This window comes from Oxyura jamaicensis, chromosome 1 (genome assembly GCF_011077185.1).
Source record: "Oxyura jamaicensis isolate SHBP4307 breed ruddy duck chromosome 1, BPBGC_Ojam_1.0, whole genome shotgun sequence".
In the NCBI taxonomy this organism is placed as follows: Eukaryota; Metazoa; Chordata; class Aves; order Anseriformes; family Anatidae; genus Oxyura; species Oxyura jamaicensis.
This window is the reverse complement of record NC_048893.1, coordinates 165,899,396-165,921,577: the sequence shown is the minus strand read 5'-3', so window position 1 is coordinate 165,921,577 and position 22,182 is coordinate 165,899,396. Positions and strand designations below refer to the sequence as shown.

The window sequence follows — 22,182 nt, the reverse complement described above, 5'->3', positions numbered from 1 at the left end:
AAATAAAATAAAATAAAATAAAAATAAAATAAAATAAAGAACTTACACAACATGGTGGGAATAAAACTTTTAAGTCAGTGAAGCTGTATAAGCATCAAATAGAATTTCATTCATTGTCGGGCTAAATTCAATAGTTAAGAAGGTCACAGCTGCTCACTTTTTTTTCCTAGGAGTCACTCTTCCAGTGGGTAAACTGATTTTTGATGGAATACAGCAAGGGATTGTGTCACTTGTTCAAGACATTGAGACACAACAGAGGAAATAGACACAGCTGTCCAATAAACTAACACATGCTGAGTCAAAGAACAAATGGAAGAATAATTGAAATTCCAATAATCTTTGGATAACATTTTACTTGCTGGGTGTTTGTGATTAATTAATACAGCTTCTATTCCTGACTACAGATGCCTGTTATATGAAAAGAGGATTTTTCACAGGTGAAAATGAGGAGGAAAATATGACTTTACATCCAACTTTCTAACTTATGCATTCTCTTATGACACCTCTTAAATATATACATTATTTTTTTTTAATAAAATGTTGATTCGGAATGTGTACAGAATTACCTCAATTTCAATTTTTGTGAGATTAGGCCTTAATATTAAAAAAGAATAAATAAATAAATAAATAAATAAATAAATAAATAAATAAATAATTTAAAAAAGAACTTTGGATAATAGCTTTAGAATAAAGCAAGTATGCACTCTCTTACTCAGTACATATTTATATTTACATTTAATTTCCATGCTTAAAGGACGTGCATTCCAATTTCCAAACTGAACTTTAATGCAAGCTAAAAGAGTAAAGAACATCATCTTCATTAAGCATCAACCAGCAATCAAACAAATAAGAACATTTAAAAGTAGTATTCCCACCCTGCAGGGTTCCAGTGAAGGAAATAACAAAGTGAAATATGAAAAAATAAAACTGTTCTTCAAGAAGAACAGATCTAATTAAAAGGAAGACCTAACAACTTCATGGATTAATTGGGAACCAACTGAGATAATTAGACATCTGGGAGTAAGATTACACCCATCATAAATGCTTTTTTCACAACTACAGGTTAAGTGCTTAAAGCTTTAATTGGGGGCAGCACTAAAAGGAAAGTGGAACTTGCATGGAGGAATTAATATTTGGTGAAGCAATATCCTGAAGTACTTTGGCATCGTTAAAAACTACATTATTATTTTTTCTCCCAAGCGCATGGGATTCTTGGAGCCAAGTTGACAACAGTGGTTACAATTTGTACCAATCAAAAAATGCTCGCACTATTATACTTTGACCTATAAACCACATGAAGCTATTCTGTACATTAGTAGTTCAAATACAGTATCACCCCCTGTGATTACAGTTTAAATGAGCTGTTATTTTAACACATACATACACCATGATAGTTTCTACAGTAAAACCATGTCTTTCAAAAGATATCTACACTGAGAATACTATAATAAATTAAAAAATAATAATAATAAAAAAATAAAAAAGTAAAAGAATAATCTGAAGATCTTGTAAGCCACTGCAAAGAATAACTTTTTCTCAGAATTGCTCCAAGTACTAACTTTAGCTAAGCCATTTGAAACAAAAACAAATTAATACTGTAATACAGGTGTCATGGAAACTTTGGCATCCAGCTGATTAATTTTGTGTCCATCAGTGAACTTGGAAATCACAGTAGGAAAGCTTTACTAATACAGCACAAAAGGTGGTCAAAGTTCCTGCTTTAATCACTCCCTTTTGTGGTAGGAAAACACCTGCAGAACAAATAAATTCCATATTTTCTAAAAGTACCAGATGTTCTTTCTTAAGTAATAATGTTCAAGATGAAGACAAGATCTTTTCAGTTATAAATTTTATTTTCATGCAAAATAACCTATTTCAATCCTAACTCACATTCTTTATTTTGGAGATTATATACAACAAAGCAGAAGGTTGCATTCTGGACATGTTTTAAAATACTGTGGAGTTTACATGGAGTTTACTGTGGTATAATTTTGATTTAAAGCAAGTTATATGTTCCATAGGAATCCAGAGAGTTATGTCTGTAATTAATCACTCCTAAAAATTTAGAAAAGTTTGAAGTATGTTCTTGAGATACATGTTTTAAATGTGGTACAGGTTTCTACTCTAAATATGCATGGTGTGTCCTGTGGCTATGTGTTCAATGTATTAAAATATTTGTAAGAGGTCTCAAGACATTCTTGGATTAAAACTGGGGGGGGGGGGGGGGGGGGGGGGGGAATGTCCATGATTCTCCATTCACTTCATCTTGTCATAGTCCTTGTCAAACTGTCAAGCTCCAGCTGCCAGGCTCTACCTGCATAATTAATCTGTAATTATCCATTTAGACATGACGAGTTTTTTGAAGACTAGTAACTATCCTATATGTTTACCTCAGCTATCAGTTATCTTAGGGAATTCATCCACTGTTCTTTGTTTGAGATGCTACTTGGATGTGCTTTGGTTCTTGTTTGTTTTCCCCCAGCTCCTCTCCATTTTCCTCTACTCTTCAGCCACAGCTCAGTATCCTCCCTTTACTGCATTTAGACTGGATCTAGCAAAAAGAATTTAGGACAAAGATGAAGCATGAATGGAATAAATTGTTCAGACCAATGGCATCCCATCATCATCTCCTATAGGCTAACAGATTTCTTCGTTCCTCCAGTTCTCTGATGCTTATTCTGGACTTTAACCATGTTTACACTTTGCTCTTTGTATTGGTATACTTTACAGCTTTTCTTGTTCATGATTTTTTCTAGCTCCAAAATTATCTTTAGTCTCATCCTATTAGAATCTATAGATACATTAACTGACATGACTGTAGATGTCAGTTTCAGTCAATGAAATTGTGTGATAAATTTGGTACAACACCATGACTTAGTAAGATAACAATAAACACCTCATTAATAAGTGCCATTTAATTTGTAACTTGGTGTGAAAAATAAACATGCCATCATCCAGTAGGTCTATTAGAAATCTTAACAATATAATCTTCAATCATCTCTCAAAGCACAGGCAAATATATATATGTATATATATAATGTTAAACTATTTATCTGTGCATCACTTTTGAAGCAAAGATTGTCAGTTGATTCTATTTCTGTATGCTTTCTGGATTCAAACACTAACGAACCAATAGCTCTCAGCATGAATTTTGCTGAAATACTGTTATATTAATGAGTTTGGATCAGCTGCTCAAACAGTTTGCCTGAAAAAGATGTCTGCTTAGAAAATATTGGGCAGGGAGGTGAATATTCATGCTAAGTTTTAGCCCCTTAAATTTATTTGATTACAAACATGATCTTTGAAACCTTTTTTACTTTCAGCTTGATTAGATACTGCACAGAATAAATTAGTATGTATATAAAACTACTGTGTTTATTTTCAGGTAAAACACTGGAACAAGCTCTTTATTATACAATTCATAAGCCAAATGATATTCTATGTTACATCCATGTAAAACACTGGTGAATTTGTCATTATCATACTGAAGTCAGCATTATTCAAACCTAAAAGTTATTCCCTCAGTTGTGCTACATTTCTATATTATCCTGTCTGATACTGACACAAACTCCAGTGGGGTCACATATCCCTAGAATTAACATTCTGGTGGGAAAAGGCAATGGGGATTTGTGTATAATATTGCTTAAATTAATTCTTTCTCTTGTCTTCAGTACAGTACTTCCCTGGAACACCTTTAGTTATTTGATCCACATGGAATGAGAAAACTCTCAGTAAATTAGTCTATTAAAGGAACCAGAATATGAGTCACCAGTCAGGTACCTTGACTTGAAGGATACCCTCTTATTGTGAAAATATTCACTTTGTGTACCTTTTTTAGGTGTTGAAGATGATACACCTGAACCAGATGGCTCAGCACGGTATACACCAGTGTATTTGAAACAGAGAGGGAAGAAGGACCAGGGAGGGGAAAAAAAATCATCAGTAATATTCTTTTCACTTGCACTTTAATAAATATTAAAATGAATTGCTATGAAATACTTTCAAGCCAATGTAACTGGACAACATGACACTGAAATTCCAAACACAGTATTTTAAAAATATTTTAGTAACACATGTCCTATACAGGAAGCAGCTGTATTTATTGTGTTTAAGTCAGACACCAGCATTTGGGATTTGTTCAGCTTCAGGATCATACATTTCTTAAGGGAAATCACAATCCGCCAAATGACGTATTGTTATTATCACCAAAAGGGAACCATATTCAACAAAACAGTACTCAGTTGGCAGCAGTTCTGTAGTGTATAATTACTGTTGCCTTTTCCCATCCCAGGACTAATTGTTTTAACTTTTCAATAAAAATAAATAAATACATAAATAAGTAGATTACACCTTTTTCCATCCTTAACAGATAAATATATTAATTGTATATTTAAATAATTCTTTATCTTGGTTTGATTAATATATCTCTTCTATCCTATTCTTTAATTGGAAATCTGCATTTTCCTTCATTTCTAGCAATATTGTGGGATTTTTACTTTTACTTTTAGTATATGACACTGCTATTGAATATAATTTTCGGCAATGCCTAATTATAATTAAGGTCTTGTTTTTCTGATGATTACTGTAAATCACTCGACAAAAGCAAAAGAAAATCATATATATTTTTAGCAGTATAAAAGACTGACTGGCAAATTATGCAGCATTGTTGGTACCTTTAGGCAGCTCCATATTTCACATGCAGAAATCTAAGGTCATGTTCCATTTTAAGTTACACTTCTGTAAATTCAAAAAAATTCTTTCAGTCTACAGACTCTGAAGTCCTTCTGAAGGGCTTCCAAATAATGGATAATTGAATGGATAGAAGTCCTATATTTATATTGGAATAAAGGGCAATAAGCCTAACTCGTAGCTCAGGAAGTTTCAGGTATTGTTTCATGTAGAAAACCACGTGATATTCTGTAAGTATCCTTGAGCAAGCAATGTCTGAAATACCTTTGGAATAAAAGCAACATAGCCACATTCATGCAATGCTAAGGAAAAAATGGGCATTGAACTAATAAAATGTGACCTAGTATGACCTAGTATAAAATTTCCATGGTGATATGGCATCTCATGAAGATTTATTTGCTTGCATAGACATTAACTCACAGACTCATATAACAGGTCCTATGTCATTATGTTACTTATATCCTGTTTCAATATGGTAATCAAGGATTCTCACCCTGTCTCTTATGCTCTTCCCATCCCTTCTCTTTCTCTTCATTTTTCTTTCCAATATACCTACATGACTAATTATGAAAAGATAATATACTTGCTGTCTATGCATTCTCATCTGCACTTTTTAGTAACTTAGTTGGCTTGGTTAGTTTTTGCTGTTCTTATTATTATTTTTTTTTTTCAAAAGATAAGATGTTTCCTGCAACCTTTAGAAGATGCAGCTTTGCATTTGTAAAACCTTTAGCAGTGGCAGAGCAATTATGAATGGAAATATGAGAGATGGTATCTTCAGATACTAAATGCACTTGGAAATGAGGTAGTCAGAGGCAGTTACTCTACTGACCTAGTCTGTAGATAAAGAATTGTGCATCTGTTCTTCCATGTCTCCAAAAACATGCATGCTACTGAAGACTGCCTACCACACCAAGGAAAAACACATATGAAAGAAATTCACTCTCAAAATAAATTTAAGAATGTTTCTATAAGAGTAAGAAGGGTATATATGAAGTTGCTAGCTTCCTGGATGCACCTTGCTTGAAATTATAGCAGTTCTGGAGTTGCTTCATGCTTCTCAGATCTCAGGCTTCTGCAGACTTGAACTCTGCAGCCTTTCTGATTGGTCATGCTTGTCACACTTAATTTGTTCTGATTTTATTTTAAATAATTATTAAATACAAATGAAAACACCAAAAGCTATTTTGCTCCATTAGCCTTGTGCATTCTATTCTATACTCAGACCCTACATTAACAACTGCTGCAGCAATACTGTTTCTTTCAGGATCAAGACAAAACATGGACTACATCCAATTTTTAATCAGCTGTACAGATGGGTTTATTTCACAAATGCACTAGGCTGCACAGATGGAAGTTCCTGAATGCCTGACAAGGTGTTAAAATGGTTACTGAGATTACAAAGGAATAAAAAAGCAGCACTGGAAATTATAATTAGCAGGGACTCTATCTCTTAAGGGCTTATTAGTTCAGAACTTAATTTTTGTCCTTGGTGTGTGGAAAACGGTTTGCAGAGGGCAAAAAGGTAAACACATATCACATTAGCTATGATAACTGCTTTCTATCCCTTGGGAATACATGCAATCTTACAAATATCTAACTCAACTGTTATACCTGATACAATACCCACTGAAACCAGCCAAAAGCATGACATAATATTTTTGACCAACAAAAGGCAGAACAAATATTGCAGCAGCTTGTGCTAAGTGGCACACTAGGCAGCAGTTAAAAATTCCTACAGGTATCAGTGGAGAAAAATAGTTTTATATTCACTTAATGATATTATGGTTTTGAGCATTTTTATTGTAAATTCACAGATTTTATGCCTGAAACAGTAAACTAAATTATCATACTTGACTGAACAGGTTACAGAATTCATCACCTCACAAAGTACTATGCCAATTTACTATTATGATGCCAAATGTTCTAAACTGTATTTTGGAAATAACACAGTAATAAAAAAGGTCACAAATAACCATGATCATTACAGATTTTCTTGCTCCTGTTTGCAAGAATGGAGGGCTGCAAAGACAATGCCATCTGTATCCTAAGAGCACTAACTTTATCTCCATCTTTAACGGGGTAAGCTTCGGGCCATTCAGGGAAGAAATAAGGTGTCATAAGTGCCTCTGCAATCTCTTTATATTGAGTTGGGACAATCATGTATGGGAGAATCAGGAAATTTGAACTTGATGCTGCTCCTTAAATGAATGCAGAGCTTTGTTCTCAATATTTTACTTATACTATGCTCTTGTTAAGGTCTCTGATCTTTCAGTGCTATGAATAAGAGATGTTTATTGTCCAAAACTCTGGTTTGTCTTGTTAAAGACACAGGTCTATGATGAACATAATGATGAACATAAAACACATCAGGTTTTACTATTATTTAATTACCTGTGACAATATGTAAAGAGGTGGTTATGTGACATCATATAGACAGTAGGTACCTTTAAAGGGATCAGATTCAGATAAGGGAAAAATGTTTTACTAGATCACAAAGGATACAATGATCAAGAAAGACAGTAGTACTCATTTTAAAAAGTAGCTTAGAACAAAATGGAAAATGTCTTTTAGACGTACACATTAAATTCAAAAGAATCATGGCGTGACTGGCATGATGTCAAAGATGACACAGATGAAACATATTCCATAAATAGTGCTGTTTTTTGTTGGTTATGTTTTTTGTTTGTTTGTTTGTTTTTATTGTTTGTTTTTACATGAGATGATGTAAAAAGGTCATAGAAGTCAACTTCATTCTGATTCTGAGCAAAGTAATACATATCTGTAGGGACTTAGATACAAAAAAAGTAAGTCAAACACAAGTAGGAAATAAGATAATATAGGTTCATGAAAAACAAATTCAACCAAACTAATAAAATTCTATTTGATGTGATTAATCACTGTATGACAAAAATGATAGTAATGTGACCTTGATTTCTATTTCAAAAAGTAAAAATCTGACTCTCCATAGCATTTTACTAGTGAAACTAGCCAGTAATTCAAGTTTTTACATATTATGAATAAATAAAAAAATAAATAAATAATAAAAAGTGGTTAATTACTAAGTGTCAAAATGTAAACAGAGAATCATGCTCAAGTGGGTTTACTTCTACTCATTTACTTCTACTTCTACAGGGACCAGATCTTGGCACTGTAATTTAAGATTTTTATGAATGGATGGATCAAAGTAATTAGAGATGAAGTTTGCAGATGTCATAAGGATTAGGAGAATAGTGAATAAATAAAACAAGTCAATGATTAGAAGGAATTTTGGATAACACTGTAATCTGGACCAAGCAAACTATGTATTGTAATATGACCAGATGTAAAAAATATAAATGGGGGATGGAGATGATGGAGGACAATGAACAAACAAAAAACCTTGCAGATCATGTTTACGCAGCAGGGGAAGTAATTACATTCAAGAGGGTTTGAGGACAATTATGAATAATCAGTTGAGCATGAACTCCAAATACAAGACAGCAAACAAGGCTAACATGGTTCTTATATGCATTATATTGTAAAGACTCATATAATTAATACAGAATGTCATATTAAAATATGGCCAATGCATTACTTTTGTAATGTGAGGTGACTATTGCTATGACTGTTGCTAGATTATGGTGTTCATCTTTGCATCAGAAAAAATAATAATAATAATAAAAAAAGAATGACTGTGAGTGAGATCAGAGAACTAGAAGACTGTTTCAAGGCTCTAGAAATGCACCTGAGAGATTCTCAACAAACTAACAAATAACCTTCAACTATATTTAAGTATTTTCTGAAAGAAGACACTTTCAACTGGCAGAAAAAAAGTACAGCAACATTAAATGACTAAAAACTTTAAATACTTAGAATAAAACTCATTTACATTATTTTAACAATCAAAGTAGTAATCAAAAATATTTTCTGTTTGTTTTTAAAGTTCCTGGACATCCACTGTCAATGAACATTGTTAAAGCAAAAATGTTTTCTTTGAAAAGAAAGATTCAAATAAAGGAATAACCAGTAAAAGGAAATCCTGGAGCCTTTGTAATGCAGAAATTCACGTAAGACTATCACGCATTCCCTCCTGTCTTTATAAACAAGAAATGACAAGAAAGAATATCATCCATATGTACATTCACTTGGTGAAATATTTAATTAGATAAAGCCCACATAATTTATGTGCACATGGCAGGGTCTACATTCCATAAGAGGTAATACTGACACACAAGTGTCATTCCTTTGGTTAAATAAATTGAAGTTAACATTTTAGTCAATATATGTAATAGCTTCTTATTACTCTACAACGTAATCTAATGTAATGCAATTACAGTTTTTAATTTCTGAAGTTTATTTATTTCAGCATAAACTTATTTTTAAATCATTTATAATTGGTAATGATTATGAAATTATTAAATAAATTTATAAAAATTCATGACTTCATTAAGGAGTACAAAAGGTAGAATAACAGTCTCATTAACACCAGATTCAACACAACATTTAAAGAGAATATATTTTATCTGCATAGGGAATCAAATATCAAATTATACACCATGCAGATCAGCACATGCTAGGATGCAAGACTGTCAGCCTTCCAGGAGAGTATGTTATATATCATAAGAGTCTACCACTTCGTTTAAAAAAAAAAGTTGTAAGGTGATGTTGTGCTGGTGACAGATACTGGAGTATAATGTTAATGTTCTTAGATCTCAAGTAAGATAGAAAATCAAGGTCCACATCACTGGAGATTATTTAAAATCTCATGAAATACTTCATAATATAAAGATATTATCATTGTTAGATTACGCGTACTTTGCAAACTTTAATAATTTAAACTTGCCCGAATCAAATTAGCATTTATCTGACAGTACAATCACTCTGTAGAGTGCTTATTGCCCTAGTATCTGATCATTAATTTACAAAATTAATAATAAAATAATAATTTATATAAACTTTCTTCTATTGCTTCTGCCTACAGAACCATTCGAAAATGTCAGTTAATGTCTAGAATATAGAGGGACAGAAGTCAGTCAAATGACATACATTAGTGAGATTTAATACCAATTCATGATTTATTTCCTCTAATTTTAGATGTCACAATTTAAGCACCTAGTGCAAACTACCTGGCTAATCTCCCTAACTAGAATTTGGAGAAAAACACACACTTCCAGAAGTATACAAGCACCTTACATGTTCAAGACTCGACTGTATCATTTCATTAACTACAAAGGAGGCTTAAATGATTATATGTGAGATAAATCCAAGCCTCTATTCTCCATTTTCACATACACACACAAATAAATAATAATTAAAAAAAAAAAAAAAAAAAAAACTTCAAGCCTTTCTTTCCGAGATAAAGAGAATCACGTATGAAATACTTTTATAAGTTTGTGAGTCAACTGTAGTTTCAGGTTTAACATAGATGTTCTTTCCAGAAGTAAAAAATCTTCTGTTAATTTACACAGTCAAGATGGAGTTCTTGATGACTAAAAAAAAGGAATACCAATACATTTTCAAGGAGAAGGTGAGGAGGAGGAGGAGGAGTATCTGGGGAACTGAAGGCTGGTCAGCACTACTCTGTAAATCTTCCTGGATGTCACGTCCAGGCACATACAGAAAGAGACTGGAAATAACCTACATGTATTTATTCATTGCAAAGTTCTCCTGACCAATCTGATTGGCATCTGTGATGTGATGGCTGCCTTGGTGGGAAAGGTGTCCCTTGTTGCTAGCAAGGCTTTTAACGCTCTCACCATTATTATCCTTATAGATAAACTGGTGAGATACGGTTTTGATGGGTGGCCTCTCAGGTGGATGGAAAATTTCTTGGCCTGACAGGTTCAAAGAGTTGTGATAAGAGGAATACAGACCAATTGGCAGCTGTTTCCTAGTGGTCCTCCTCAGGGATGGATAATGTGGCAATGCTGCCTTTGCATCTGATGTCTTTCTTAATGACCTGGATCATGAGGCAGAGTGCATCCTCTGCAAGTGCACAGATGACACCAAGCTGGAGGCATGCACTTTGCATACTGGAAAGCAGGGATCCTATTCAGAGGGAGCTTGGCAGGTGGGATAAATGGGCATCAGAAACCTTTTAAAGTTAATCAAATGACAAACATAGGAGTCCTCCCCCTGGGAGGGAATGAAACCATGCAAAAATGTAGGTTGGGGGCCAACTGGATAGAAGCCAGCTTTGGCTGGAAAAAAATAATAATAATAATAATAAAAATAAATAAATAAATAAATAAGACCTAACAATGCCAACTGCATACTGCACTGTTTTAGCAAAACATAACCAACTTATAGAGGGCAATGATCATTTACCTGTTTAGCCCTGAGCTGGAGATTGGACCTCCAGTGATCCGTTTCAGACTAAATTATTTCATGATTTGACTGCTACTTATGCACATCTCTGCCAGCTCTGTGAAGGATACATGCCAGAAAGATTTTCATACTTTAAAGCCAACGTCTTCAGTTACAATCTTAGACAATTGTAGTCCTATAGACAAAGTGACTTTTCACATAAATGAAGGACTTGATTTTACCTGAAGCCTGTAGTCTCTCAGGTAACAAGCATGTTCCCTGAGAGCTGGATATTCCAAGCCAAAGTGGGTGAAATACAGAAACCAGATCAAAAAGTATTCTACTGTTCTTTCAGGTCAAAGTAAAAACTCACATTTTGAAAAACTGAAGTTCCCTCTAGTTAGCCTTGGAATAACATGAATGATAATATGGATAAAAATCTGCAACTAGTGAAAAAGAACTAGGATCACAGAATGCTTCAAGTTTGATACTAATCCAAAAGACATACATATGCACATAGCTTACAAGAGATGATGGCTGAGAAACAAGTCTCTTTTTCCATGCTGTTGTTAGCAAAAATTATCAGACATGAGATGGAAATTACTTTTTCATTAGTAATACTATAGAGTTTTTGTTTGTTTGTTTGTTTGTTTTACCTTATTGACTGGAGAGCTATTAGGAAATAAATCATCTGCTTGAGAGATAAAATGGTGATATATCAAATATATCAATATATGATGCACCCCTTGAAGAAGCAAGAAAAACAAACATCCTAATTAAAAGATACATTCTGTGATGAATTTGGGTAATATATGGTGCTTCAAACATACAATAAAGAAATTATTCTGGGTAACAACAGTGAAGAAATAGGAAAGAAAAGGGTATGAAAGCTAATCAGGAAGAGACTTATTGATATTAGTAATGGCAGCAAAAGCAGATTATTTTTACCATATCTCAACTTCTGATTGTAAAAATAGCAGTGTCTTAAAGTAAGCATTCACTTGGATTTCAGTGGATGAGATACAGTAAATTACAGGCATCCCTAGCAAAATTCAGCTTTTGCTGTTTAAATATGGCTACTGGAAAATGGAGGTGGTTATGGATAGCTTTAGCACAGTAAATACATGGTTATAACATTTACACAGGAAACAGTAAAACTGGTCTACCCAATCTATACTGATGTCCTGGAGGATGTCCTTATCACCAGGCTGGAATATAACTGGAATTCTCTTCTCTTCCTATAGAAATCAGTCTCATTTACTACTAAGAATGCAGAATTCATGGTAATTAAAGAAAAAACTAACAGGACAAGCATAAACTCATGAGAGGGGAAGTACCTGAGTCCAGACCATTCTCCCAAAGATTTTATCCATTATATTTATGAAATAGTCTTGAAAAAAATCCCTATCTGTGGTGGTTTTACTCGGGTGGGCAGCCGCGCTCCACAACAACTCTCTCACTCCCCCTCCTCAAAGAGGAACAGGGAGAAAATACGATGAAAGGGGCTCAAGGGATGAGATAAGGACAAGGAGACTGCGCAGTAATTATTGTGATGGGCAAAACAGATTCAGCATAGGGAGATAGTAAGATTTATTGCGTATTAATAATGAGCTAGAGAAGTCAGAAACAAAGGAAAGAAACCAAAAGCATCTTCCCCCTACCCCCAAACAACCTCCTCCCCATGAGTGGCCCAGGGGAACGGGGGTTATTGTCAGTCTATAGTGCTTCTTCGTCACTGCTCCTTCTCAGTCTCTCTCTCGGTCACTGTGCTGTGGGGTCCCTCCCATGGGATGCAGTCCTTGCTGAACTGATCCGACGTGGGCTTCCCACAGGCAGTAGCTCTTCAAGAACTGCTCCAGATATGGGTCCATACCACAGGGTCCATCCCTCAAGAGCAAACTGCTCCAACCTGGGTCCCCCACGGGGAGCAGCTCCTGCCAGGTCACCTGCTCCTGAGTGGTCTACTCTCCACAGGCTACAGGTCTGGCCCAGAATCTGCTCCAGCAGGGGTCCGCCACGGGCCGCAGCCTCCATTGGTGCAGGTCCACCTGCTCTGCCATGGTCTCCTCCATGGGCTGCAGCGTGGAACCCTGCTCCACTGTGGTACTCCATGGGCTGCAGGGGACAGCCTGCTTCGCCATGGTCCTCACCAAAGGCCACAGGGGACTTCCGCTCTGGCACCTGGAGCGGAAGTCCCAGGTGCCTTCCTTCCTCACTGACCTTGGCACCTGCAAGGCTGTTCCTCACTCCTCTCACTCTCCCAGCTTCTGTGTGGTGTAGTGTTTTTTTTGTTTGTTTGTTTTTTGTTTTTTGTTTTTTTTTTCTGTCTTAAATATGTTTTCACAGAGGTGCAAACAACATCACTTATTGGCTCAGCTCTGGTCAGCAGTGGGGCCCTTACCAAACATGGGGCAGCTTCTAGATCCTTCTCACAGAAGCCACCCCTATGGCCCCCTGCTACCAAAACCCTGCCACGTAAACCCACTACACCCTCCTAGGTTTTAGTAATCCCAACAGAAGACTGACTATGGAGTCATGCTTTGTCTTGTGCTGTCTGCTTTTGGACCTGTATTTTTTCATTAAATGGCACGTTTCTATCATATTTACATTGAATGACCAATATAAGAAAGGCTGTAAAGAAATGTCTTACAAATTATTTTAATGTGCAAATGGTCACCAATGTATCATCCATGTGTTGTTTGGCACTTGCCAGTGAAATAGCTGTACCCTCTAATCATACTTTTATTTAATTCTCATAGCATAATAAAATACATTGCTAAAGTGTTCTGGCTACCAGTTACACATAGTGGCTGAGCACAAGTTGTTAATAACTGTCATAACAAATTATCCAGAACTCTAAATGCACAAGAAAACTATTTGCCAAGAAGAGAAGTACTCTGACTAAAAGAAGCAAACAGATAAGGGTGAAGTATAAAAAGATACTCTGATTGTTTTAGTGGACTCTAATGGTCAATGTACTTGTTGAAAATAAGTAACAGACTACTGGATGCATAAAAGCCTCCCCATACAAATGCAAAGAAAGTTTGCAACTAGTGGATGTAATTCGGTTGATTCCATAGCAAGAAACAGAATACTTTCCCATTTATTTTTCATTGAATTCTCTCTCTCTCTCTCTCTCTCTCTGTCTTTTTCTCTCTCTTAAGATGGTTTCCATCAGATTTTATTTTGGTGTATATGTGAGACAGTTTTTATTTCTTAACAGATTCCTTGCTTTCTTTCATCCATAACTATATAAAGGTGTTTTAAATTTGAAAGCAGAAAAAAAATAGAGAAATAATTGCATGGTAGATTTTACCATCTGGATTTACTCTATTACTGAAGTTTTATTTTCATTGGTTTCTGAAAAATACTACTACATTCAAGCAAGTAGATTGAACACTATTAGCTTTAGTACCTTTTCAACAAAGTAATCTGTTGAAGTAATAATGGATTTTAAAATAAGTATACTCATTAAATCAGTTCTTACCCCATTGTGGTTTCCCTATAGGCCACAAGAATCTCCAAACCTGATATTGCTTATTGCAATTATTATATGTGGTTATGTAAGTACTTGATTAACTTCATACTATATTTAAGGCAGACATAAAGGTAATTGAAGAGTTCTACCACCAAACTTAAAGGATGTAATAAAAGAAGCTCAAAATTCAGCTTGCCATTTCATTCACTAGGAAATGAGCTGCAAAAAGATTTCCAGAGCAAAGCTATCTATTCAAGCCTTGAAAATTGAAGTTTTATTTCAAAGGCAATCAGCTAATTCTACAGGTATGAGACAGGCACTAGAACTAGTCAAAAAAATATCGATGGGAAAGGTCTGAAGCTGTCGCGCTTCTACATGTATTCCCCAATTTAGATTTTTAGTTACTTTTACTTCAAAAATTGGCTCTGACTCTCCACATGGCTTGAGGCATAGTTTCAATACTACTTTTTTTGTGTGTGTCAAAAACACCTGTCTTTTTACTTTAGTGCCAGAAGGGCTTAGCATCTTGTCAGTGAAGTAACACAGCCTGCACATTTATAGGTGTCACTCACTTTACCATCTGTTTTGTAGGATAACAGTCACCACTATCACCCAGCCTCTCCAGAGGCTCTAACAATCTTTATGGATTAAGATCTACACTGAAGAACAGCTAGTGGTATCCTACTATTTCCATCTCATCCTAGGTGTCCATAACCTTAAATCTGTGAATGCCTGATCCTACATAAATTCAGTAACTCTCTCTGACACTAAATATACTGTCAATATCTTTCTACCACTTCTTTAATGTGTTACAGAAAATATCTATTTTTTTAAAATATCTGAATGTTGTACACTGAGAAAAAACTTCATGTTTATATACACCAGCCCTTGCACTCTTTCCAAACCTACATCACAGGACTTACTTCTAATCTCAAGAGATAGAAGTAGCATCATTAGTAATCTTAAATTACTTTTCATTGATGAAGTTGTTGATCACATAATTTGCCAAATGGTTTATTAATAAATACATATTCTATGAAAATCCAGGCTTAATTTATCTATTAATGAACAAAAAGGGTTTTACGTTAAAGACAGTAGGCTTTTGTGTTTTTTGTTTGCTTGTTTGTTTTTGCGGAAAGTACAATTTATTAATCCTTCTCATTAAAATAAACAAATACCTAAATAAACAGTGTTGTGGACCACATTTCATCCCATCTACAAAGCAGTGTAGCCAAGAGTTTATTAGAGAGATACAGGACTAAAATTTGAAGAGAAATAGATTTCTGATGTACAGTTGACATCTCAATACTGCTGTGAGAAAATGTATAAACTAATGGAATTTAATTTAGAGTAGCAGCCTTTAAGTTAGAGTGGCAGGGAGAAAAGGATTTTAATTAGAATTGCATTTAAAGCATGCTCTGATGTTTTCCTCAGCTGGGGACCTATATAATCCTAAAACATGAGACAGGTCCAAGTCTTGCAGCTGGACCAAATGTAAGGAAAAATATCAAGCAAGTACCATTGTGTGATCTGACATCTATATTCTTTCAGAAACAAAAAGACCTCACCAATCCTTTGTCACATAAACATCATTTTATACATTCTTGGATGTTAAGGTACTAATTAAGAAACATTTATGTCACTGATTTTTCCTTGGCCTTGGAGTAGCACTTTATCAGTTCTACAACCAGGGAGGGCCAAATGAACTCTATGTGTTAAAATCCCAGAAAGGACTTTCTAATGATCATGTTTTGGTTGTTAAACGCTTAATGTCTTCAGGTCTAAAGAACACAACAAGAACAGATTACATAGGTAAATTTTCTGCTAGCTGAATATCTTCCTGACAGATATCTAAATGTGTTACCCTGTCCAAATTAGCTGGAATAACACAACCTCCTCTTTTTCTGATCTCATGAATCATAATATGCCACTCACACCTTATTATCCTCTTCATTACTTTTCTTAGAACAGAACACGTGTAAGGGTGGACAATGATCACTGAGACTGCCCAGATTGGCTATAAAGTTTCAGATGAAGTCTTCTTTCCTTTTACAAAGCAGTCAGACAGATGCAGGTGCTGTCCCACATTTCTACATAGCTGAACTGCCTGTCTGCCAAGTTAGAGGAATGAAAGCAACGGTAAATGTGCTCATGTTGACAAAATGAATTTCTAAGCCAGAGTATACTGTAGAATACAGAAAAAATATGTATATATGTTTTATAATAAATCTGAGCAGAGGTTCTCTCCCCCTGCTACCTTGCACTGAGTTGTTTCAGCTTCCTGAAAGAAACTTGTTCATTTCTCTGATGGGATATTGTGGCTACTGTCCAGTCTTTCACTTGTGAGTTGCATGTACGATAAACCCATTGATGTGGTTTCTTCCTCTATTTCCAGTGAATTTGACGTGCTTGCTTTTTACTTGTGAAACAATGTCTCTGTCACCAATGTAGCATATTTTCTAACGTAATTTATGCAATCACATTAATATGGCATCACTATCGCTCTGTAATTATTGTGGTCTGCATGGGGACATTTTTCTAGTTTTCATTAGATGTTGGTTAAGCAGTGCTCCTGGCATTCAGCTGCAGCTGGCCAGTGTTTTTCCACTAGGCCCAATTTTCTTCCCATTTTGAATTGGAAAAGCAGGAGCCTGGAATTCCTCAGCCAAGCCAGCTTGTTCACTACATTATGACATTTAGGCTGTGTAGGTGGAGGGGGTTGAGAATGGTACTGTCTTGTCATCCCTGTAAAACATTTTAGTCTCTCACAGAGCAACACAGCAGTGTCAAAGTGATGCTCTCATTACTGTGGAAATATTGCATGTAGCCATTAGTCTTCTCCCTTCAATTAGCGACAGTCAGTTAAACCATGCCCTCAGCTTGCTTTAGCTGTTGGCAACCTTGCCAAATCAAACTCGTCTCCCACTTGGAAAGCAAACTGGGGAAACCTACTGCTCAACAGCAACACTATTTGGCTGGGAAAAGGAAAAGAGGATGTGAAAGTAGTTTTGTTTGAAAACACTGTGTAATTAATTCACAGGTAAGGAAATGGTGCTGGAAAAGATTAAGGAGGAGATCTTCATGATACATGGGAAACAGTGCTAATATGATAAAACTTCTGGAGTTCACAGAGACCCTTCTGTTTTACCTTAATCCTTTATTTATTTATTTATTTATCCCCCCCTGTACCTAACCCCCTCTCCCCCTCCACCCCCCACACACCCACAGGTTTCAAAGGTCAGCTGTAAAAAACTTTTTTTTTTTTTTTCCTTTTTCTTTTCTTTTTCTTTTTTTCTCCTGCAGTGGAAATCCAATACCTTTCAGCAGAAAACAGAATTCTCTAGCTTGAGTGATAAATGAAACAGAAAACTGAAATTCTTCTGATAAATCCTGTGAGGCAAATTGTCTACCAATATAAATGGGCATAGCTTAACTGATGTCAAATGCAATCTCATTTATTGATAGAAGCAAAGATTTGATTGCTATATGTGTGTAAGAGATCTCCTAAACAGCTTGTGCTGATATAATCAGAGAAGATCAAAGTTTGCCTATGTCTTAAATCAACATGAGATTTTAGATACAGAATACTCTAGAAACCTTAGAATGTTCAAAATAATGGCTCAGAGCAGCACTTCTGCCATCTTGAATTCATAATCAAAAAGGTTGAAGTCAGATAACAGTGAAAACTTACTGTAGCCTTATACTTTGGCTCTGAAAACATGTTTTTAATATGTATTTATGCTGTAATTGTTTTTCTGATGTTTTTTGTTTGATTGATTGATTGATTTTTATTTATTTTTTCCCAAAGGAAACCAAAAGCTCATAGCTGTTAAACACCCCAGTGTACATAAATCCATCAGTCTTCCATTGTTCTAAAAAAGCCTACCTTCTTTGGATCAGTTCTATCTAAATGAGCTACTCCTGTTAACCATAACTTGAGTGCTGAAACTTTTGCAAGCTGTTAAGGAACTACATTTTGTAACAGTTCAGTGAATGAAAGTTCCTTTGCTAGGTATCTTTACATGAAAATAAACTTTGAACCTATCATTACATTTCTTTATGGCTTCAAAAACACTATTCTTAGTTTGCCAAGTCTGGCAGCCCAGTTAACAGCTCCAACATGAAACATCATTTTCAAACAAGACTTTTTTAGGTAATCCTTTCATGTGAAAATACTGTATGCAGTTTTTTACTACTAAAGGTCAGGTAATAGAGCACTTGGATTGAATAACAAGCAGGGATCAACATACTGCAAGTAGTCTGCTACCAAAAGCATTCTGCTAAATGACAGATGGCTGGAAAGCTCTAAAGAGGCAACATTAAAAAAAAAAGAAAAAAAAAAAAAAAAAAAGAGGGGATAACAACCCTAACAAACAGAAGGAAAATGTATTAGCAAGACTCATGCATTAACATATCCATATTGGTCAGTCACCTGTGGGCATTTGACCTACTTCCATGATGTCCTCCTACAGTGATACAACCTTTTCTTCTTCTCAGCAGGTAGTAATCTGCCAGGAAGAACTGCTGAGAACTGCAGATATCCCTTCTTGCTGATCTCCCAAATCGTTTCTGGTGATATGGGCATTTCTGCAGTGCATATATACCTTTTGCTCTCTCTTACTTTCTCATTTTCTCCAGACAATCCAGAAACAACATTGGAGAATAAGATTATAAAGTCTGAGAAAAAGTTTGGTAATAGCTGCAGTGAAAAAGTTAGTTCTGTGCACCTTTAATATACAGCATGTTCTCCATTATTTTTTCACATTTTATAATCATACAGTATAAGTCACTAGTAGCTTGTTAAAAGAAGAAATATTTTGGGCATCATGTTTGATTTATGTTAGCTTACTGTTCCTTTACATTGTGTATTTCCCACTGAGTTGTCTTTAAAAGTCAAATCCATGCTATCACAAAACTGTGAGTTTCACTTGCCTACTGCCACTTACAAAGTGTTTTAGGTTAAATTTAACTCTATCTATAAGTAGATGTTGCCAACTGCATATGTACAGTTCCATTCATTTTCATCGGTATAGGTGCATAAAAAAATCACAGAATCACAGAATTGCCTCGGTTGGAAAAGACCTCCAAGATCACCGAGTCCAACCTCTGACCTAACACTAACAAGTCCTTCACTAAACCATATCCCTAAGCTCTCCATCTAAACGTCTTTTAAAGACCTCCAGGGATGGTGACTCAACCACTTCCCTGGGCAGCCTATTCCAGTGACTAACAACCCTTGCAGTAAAGTTCTTCCTGATATCCAACGTAAACCTCCCCTGGCGCAACTTTAGACTGTTCCCCCTCGTCCTGTCACCAGGCAAGTGGGAGAATAGACCAACCTCCACCTCTCTACAGCCCCCTTTAAGGTACCTATAGAGTATAATAAGGTCGCCCCTGAGCCTCCTTTTCTCCAGGCTGAACAGTCTGAATCTCCTCCCTCAGCCTCATAGACTTGTTCCTCATAAGACTTGTTCTCCAGACCCCTCACCAGCCTTGGTGCCCTTCCCTGGACTCGCTCAAGCACCTCAATGTCTTTCCTGTAGTAAGGGGCCCAAAACTGAACACAGTATTCAAGGTGCAGCCTCACCAGAGCCGAGTACAGGAGGACAATCACTTCCTTAGTCCTGCTGGCCACACTGCTTCTTATACAAGCCAGGATACTCTTGGCCTTCTTGGCTGCCTGAGCACACTGTTGGCTCATATTCAGCTGACTATCAACCAATACTCCCAGGTCCTTCTCTGCCAGGCAGCTTTCTAACCACTCATCTCCCAGCCTGTAGCTCTGTTTGGGGTTGTTGTGCCCCAAGTGCAGGACCTGGAACTTGGCATTGTTGAACTTCATACCGTTGGCCTTGGCCCATCGGTCCAGCCTATCCAGATCCTCCTGCAGAGCCTTCCTACCCTCGAGCAGATCAACACACACACCTAACTTGGTGTCATCTGCAAACTTAATGAGGGCGCACTCAATCCCCTCATCCAGATCATCATTAAAGACATTAAAGAGGACTGGCCCCAGTACTGAGCCCTGGGGGACTCCACTAGTGACCGGCCTCCAACTGGATTTGACTCCATTCACCACAACTCTTTGGGCCTGGCTATCCAGCAAGTTTTTAACCCAACAAAGTGTACGGCAGTCCAAAAGAATTACCCTATCTGTTTAAATAAATGCATTTTACATTCATAGTCCAGTAAAGATGGAAAAAATGAACAAATGTTGCTCTGAAAATTTCCCTCAAAACTTTCTTACTTATGTGCTGTAGTTCTCTCCTGCTCCTTTTTTCCATATTTCTAATAGAAAGTAGAGGGGAAAATCCTTCTGAAGTCATTACCCAAGTAACAAATTATGAAGATAAAAAACTCTTTGAAAAAAGCCAAATTGTTTCTTACTGTATTTGTTAAGCAGGATGTTATGAATACTAGAAAATACATTCTCTGACATGTTTACTATTTCATATTTGTCCGCTGTAGGTCAAAAATAAAAGAATATATATTTCGAACTCAAATATACTTATTTGTATTTGGGACTGATTAATAAAATTATACATAGTTATAACTGCATTGCAAAAAAAAAAAAAAAAAAAAAAAAAAAACCATCTAAAGGCAAAATGAAGTTTACAATTGCTCTAGGCTCTGCACAAATTAACACTTCATCGAATATTAATGAATTACGCTTTGTGACCAATTGCTATGCAAGCAATACTTGTGTCAGAATTTATAATTACATTTATTTCAAGATAAAATTCATGAACATTTCCATTAAAAAGGCTTCCACAATAAAGTGAGTAAATCAATTAAGACCCATGCCACCATTTTACTAAACTAATGGTTTTGTTGCTGATTTTGCAGAATGAGGTAACATTATGTTTTCATACTAATTTCTAATGATTATGAAAACTTCATAATATTCCAGAAATTTATCACTATGAACTTAATTTGAATTTTGCTTGGAATCAAACACAATTCTTATTACTTCTTTCATACATCATTCCAATTTATCAGTTAAAACAAACACAGACTGAAATTTTTGGTTACTTTCATTATACATTTTATATCACTATCTTTTATAAACCTATTATTGTGTAATAGTAGGGGGAAACTATGTCATTTCTTGCATCTTTTTTTCCGGGAATGAGTTTGTTGTTGTTGTTTGTCTGTTTTTTATCTGTTTATGTGATATTTATAAAAGTAGCTTGCAGGATCAGTGGATGAATGGCTTCATTGTTCCCATACAGCACTGGAAGAAAAGAAAGAGCTATAAAATCATTACAACACTGAATAACCAGTGATGGTTTTACAACAAATGTAATTTTATTTTTTTTTCTGTTAAATAACAGAGATATTTTTTTCATAATATACTTTCAATAGTCCTTATGAAAGGTGGCTGAAGTTTGTCTCAGGTTTTTCTGTTTCTCTGTAAGAAAACCTGGATTAAATGTTTGTGTTTTGCCAAGATCGTGTGAGATGGAGAGAGAAAAATAATTTTATTCTAACTTTCCCTTTTTGCAAGAATAAACCATACAAGAGGCAAAGATAAGAAAAAGCAAATTGCTAAGAGGTCAGAGATGGAACTAACATATTAGCAGCAATAATACAAATTCCATAGATCTTTTCCTTTTTTTCCTTTTTTTTCACTTTTTTTTTTTTTTTTTTTTTTTTTTTTATTCACCTGTGTTGGGGGGACTCAACAAAAAAAGGCTGGTTTTATATTAAAAAAAGGTACACAAAAA

The 22,182-nt window shown here is 35.4% G+C and overlaps 1 protein-coding gene across 12 annotated transcripts in view; it reads right to left on the bottom strand.

Moving 5' to 3' along the window:
• The window catches only part of PCDH9 (protocadherin 9), a 699,850-nt gene that overhangs the window by 329,158 nt on the left and 348,510 nt on the right, over positions 1 to 22,182 (bottom strand). The window contains exon 3 of one of the 12 annotated variants that reach the window (XM_035321108.1): positions 1,710 to 1,751. The exons of the other annotated variants lie outside the window; for them this stretch is intronic. Coding sequence (XP_035176999.1) covers positions 1,725 to 1,751 — 27 coding nt within the window. The 3' untranslated portion in view covers positions 1,710 to 1,724. Of the gene's footprint in view, positions 1 to 1,709; positions 1,752 to 22,182 lie in introns of those variants that run through there. 12 annotated transcript variants of the gene reach the window in all.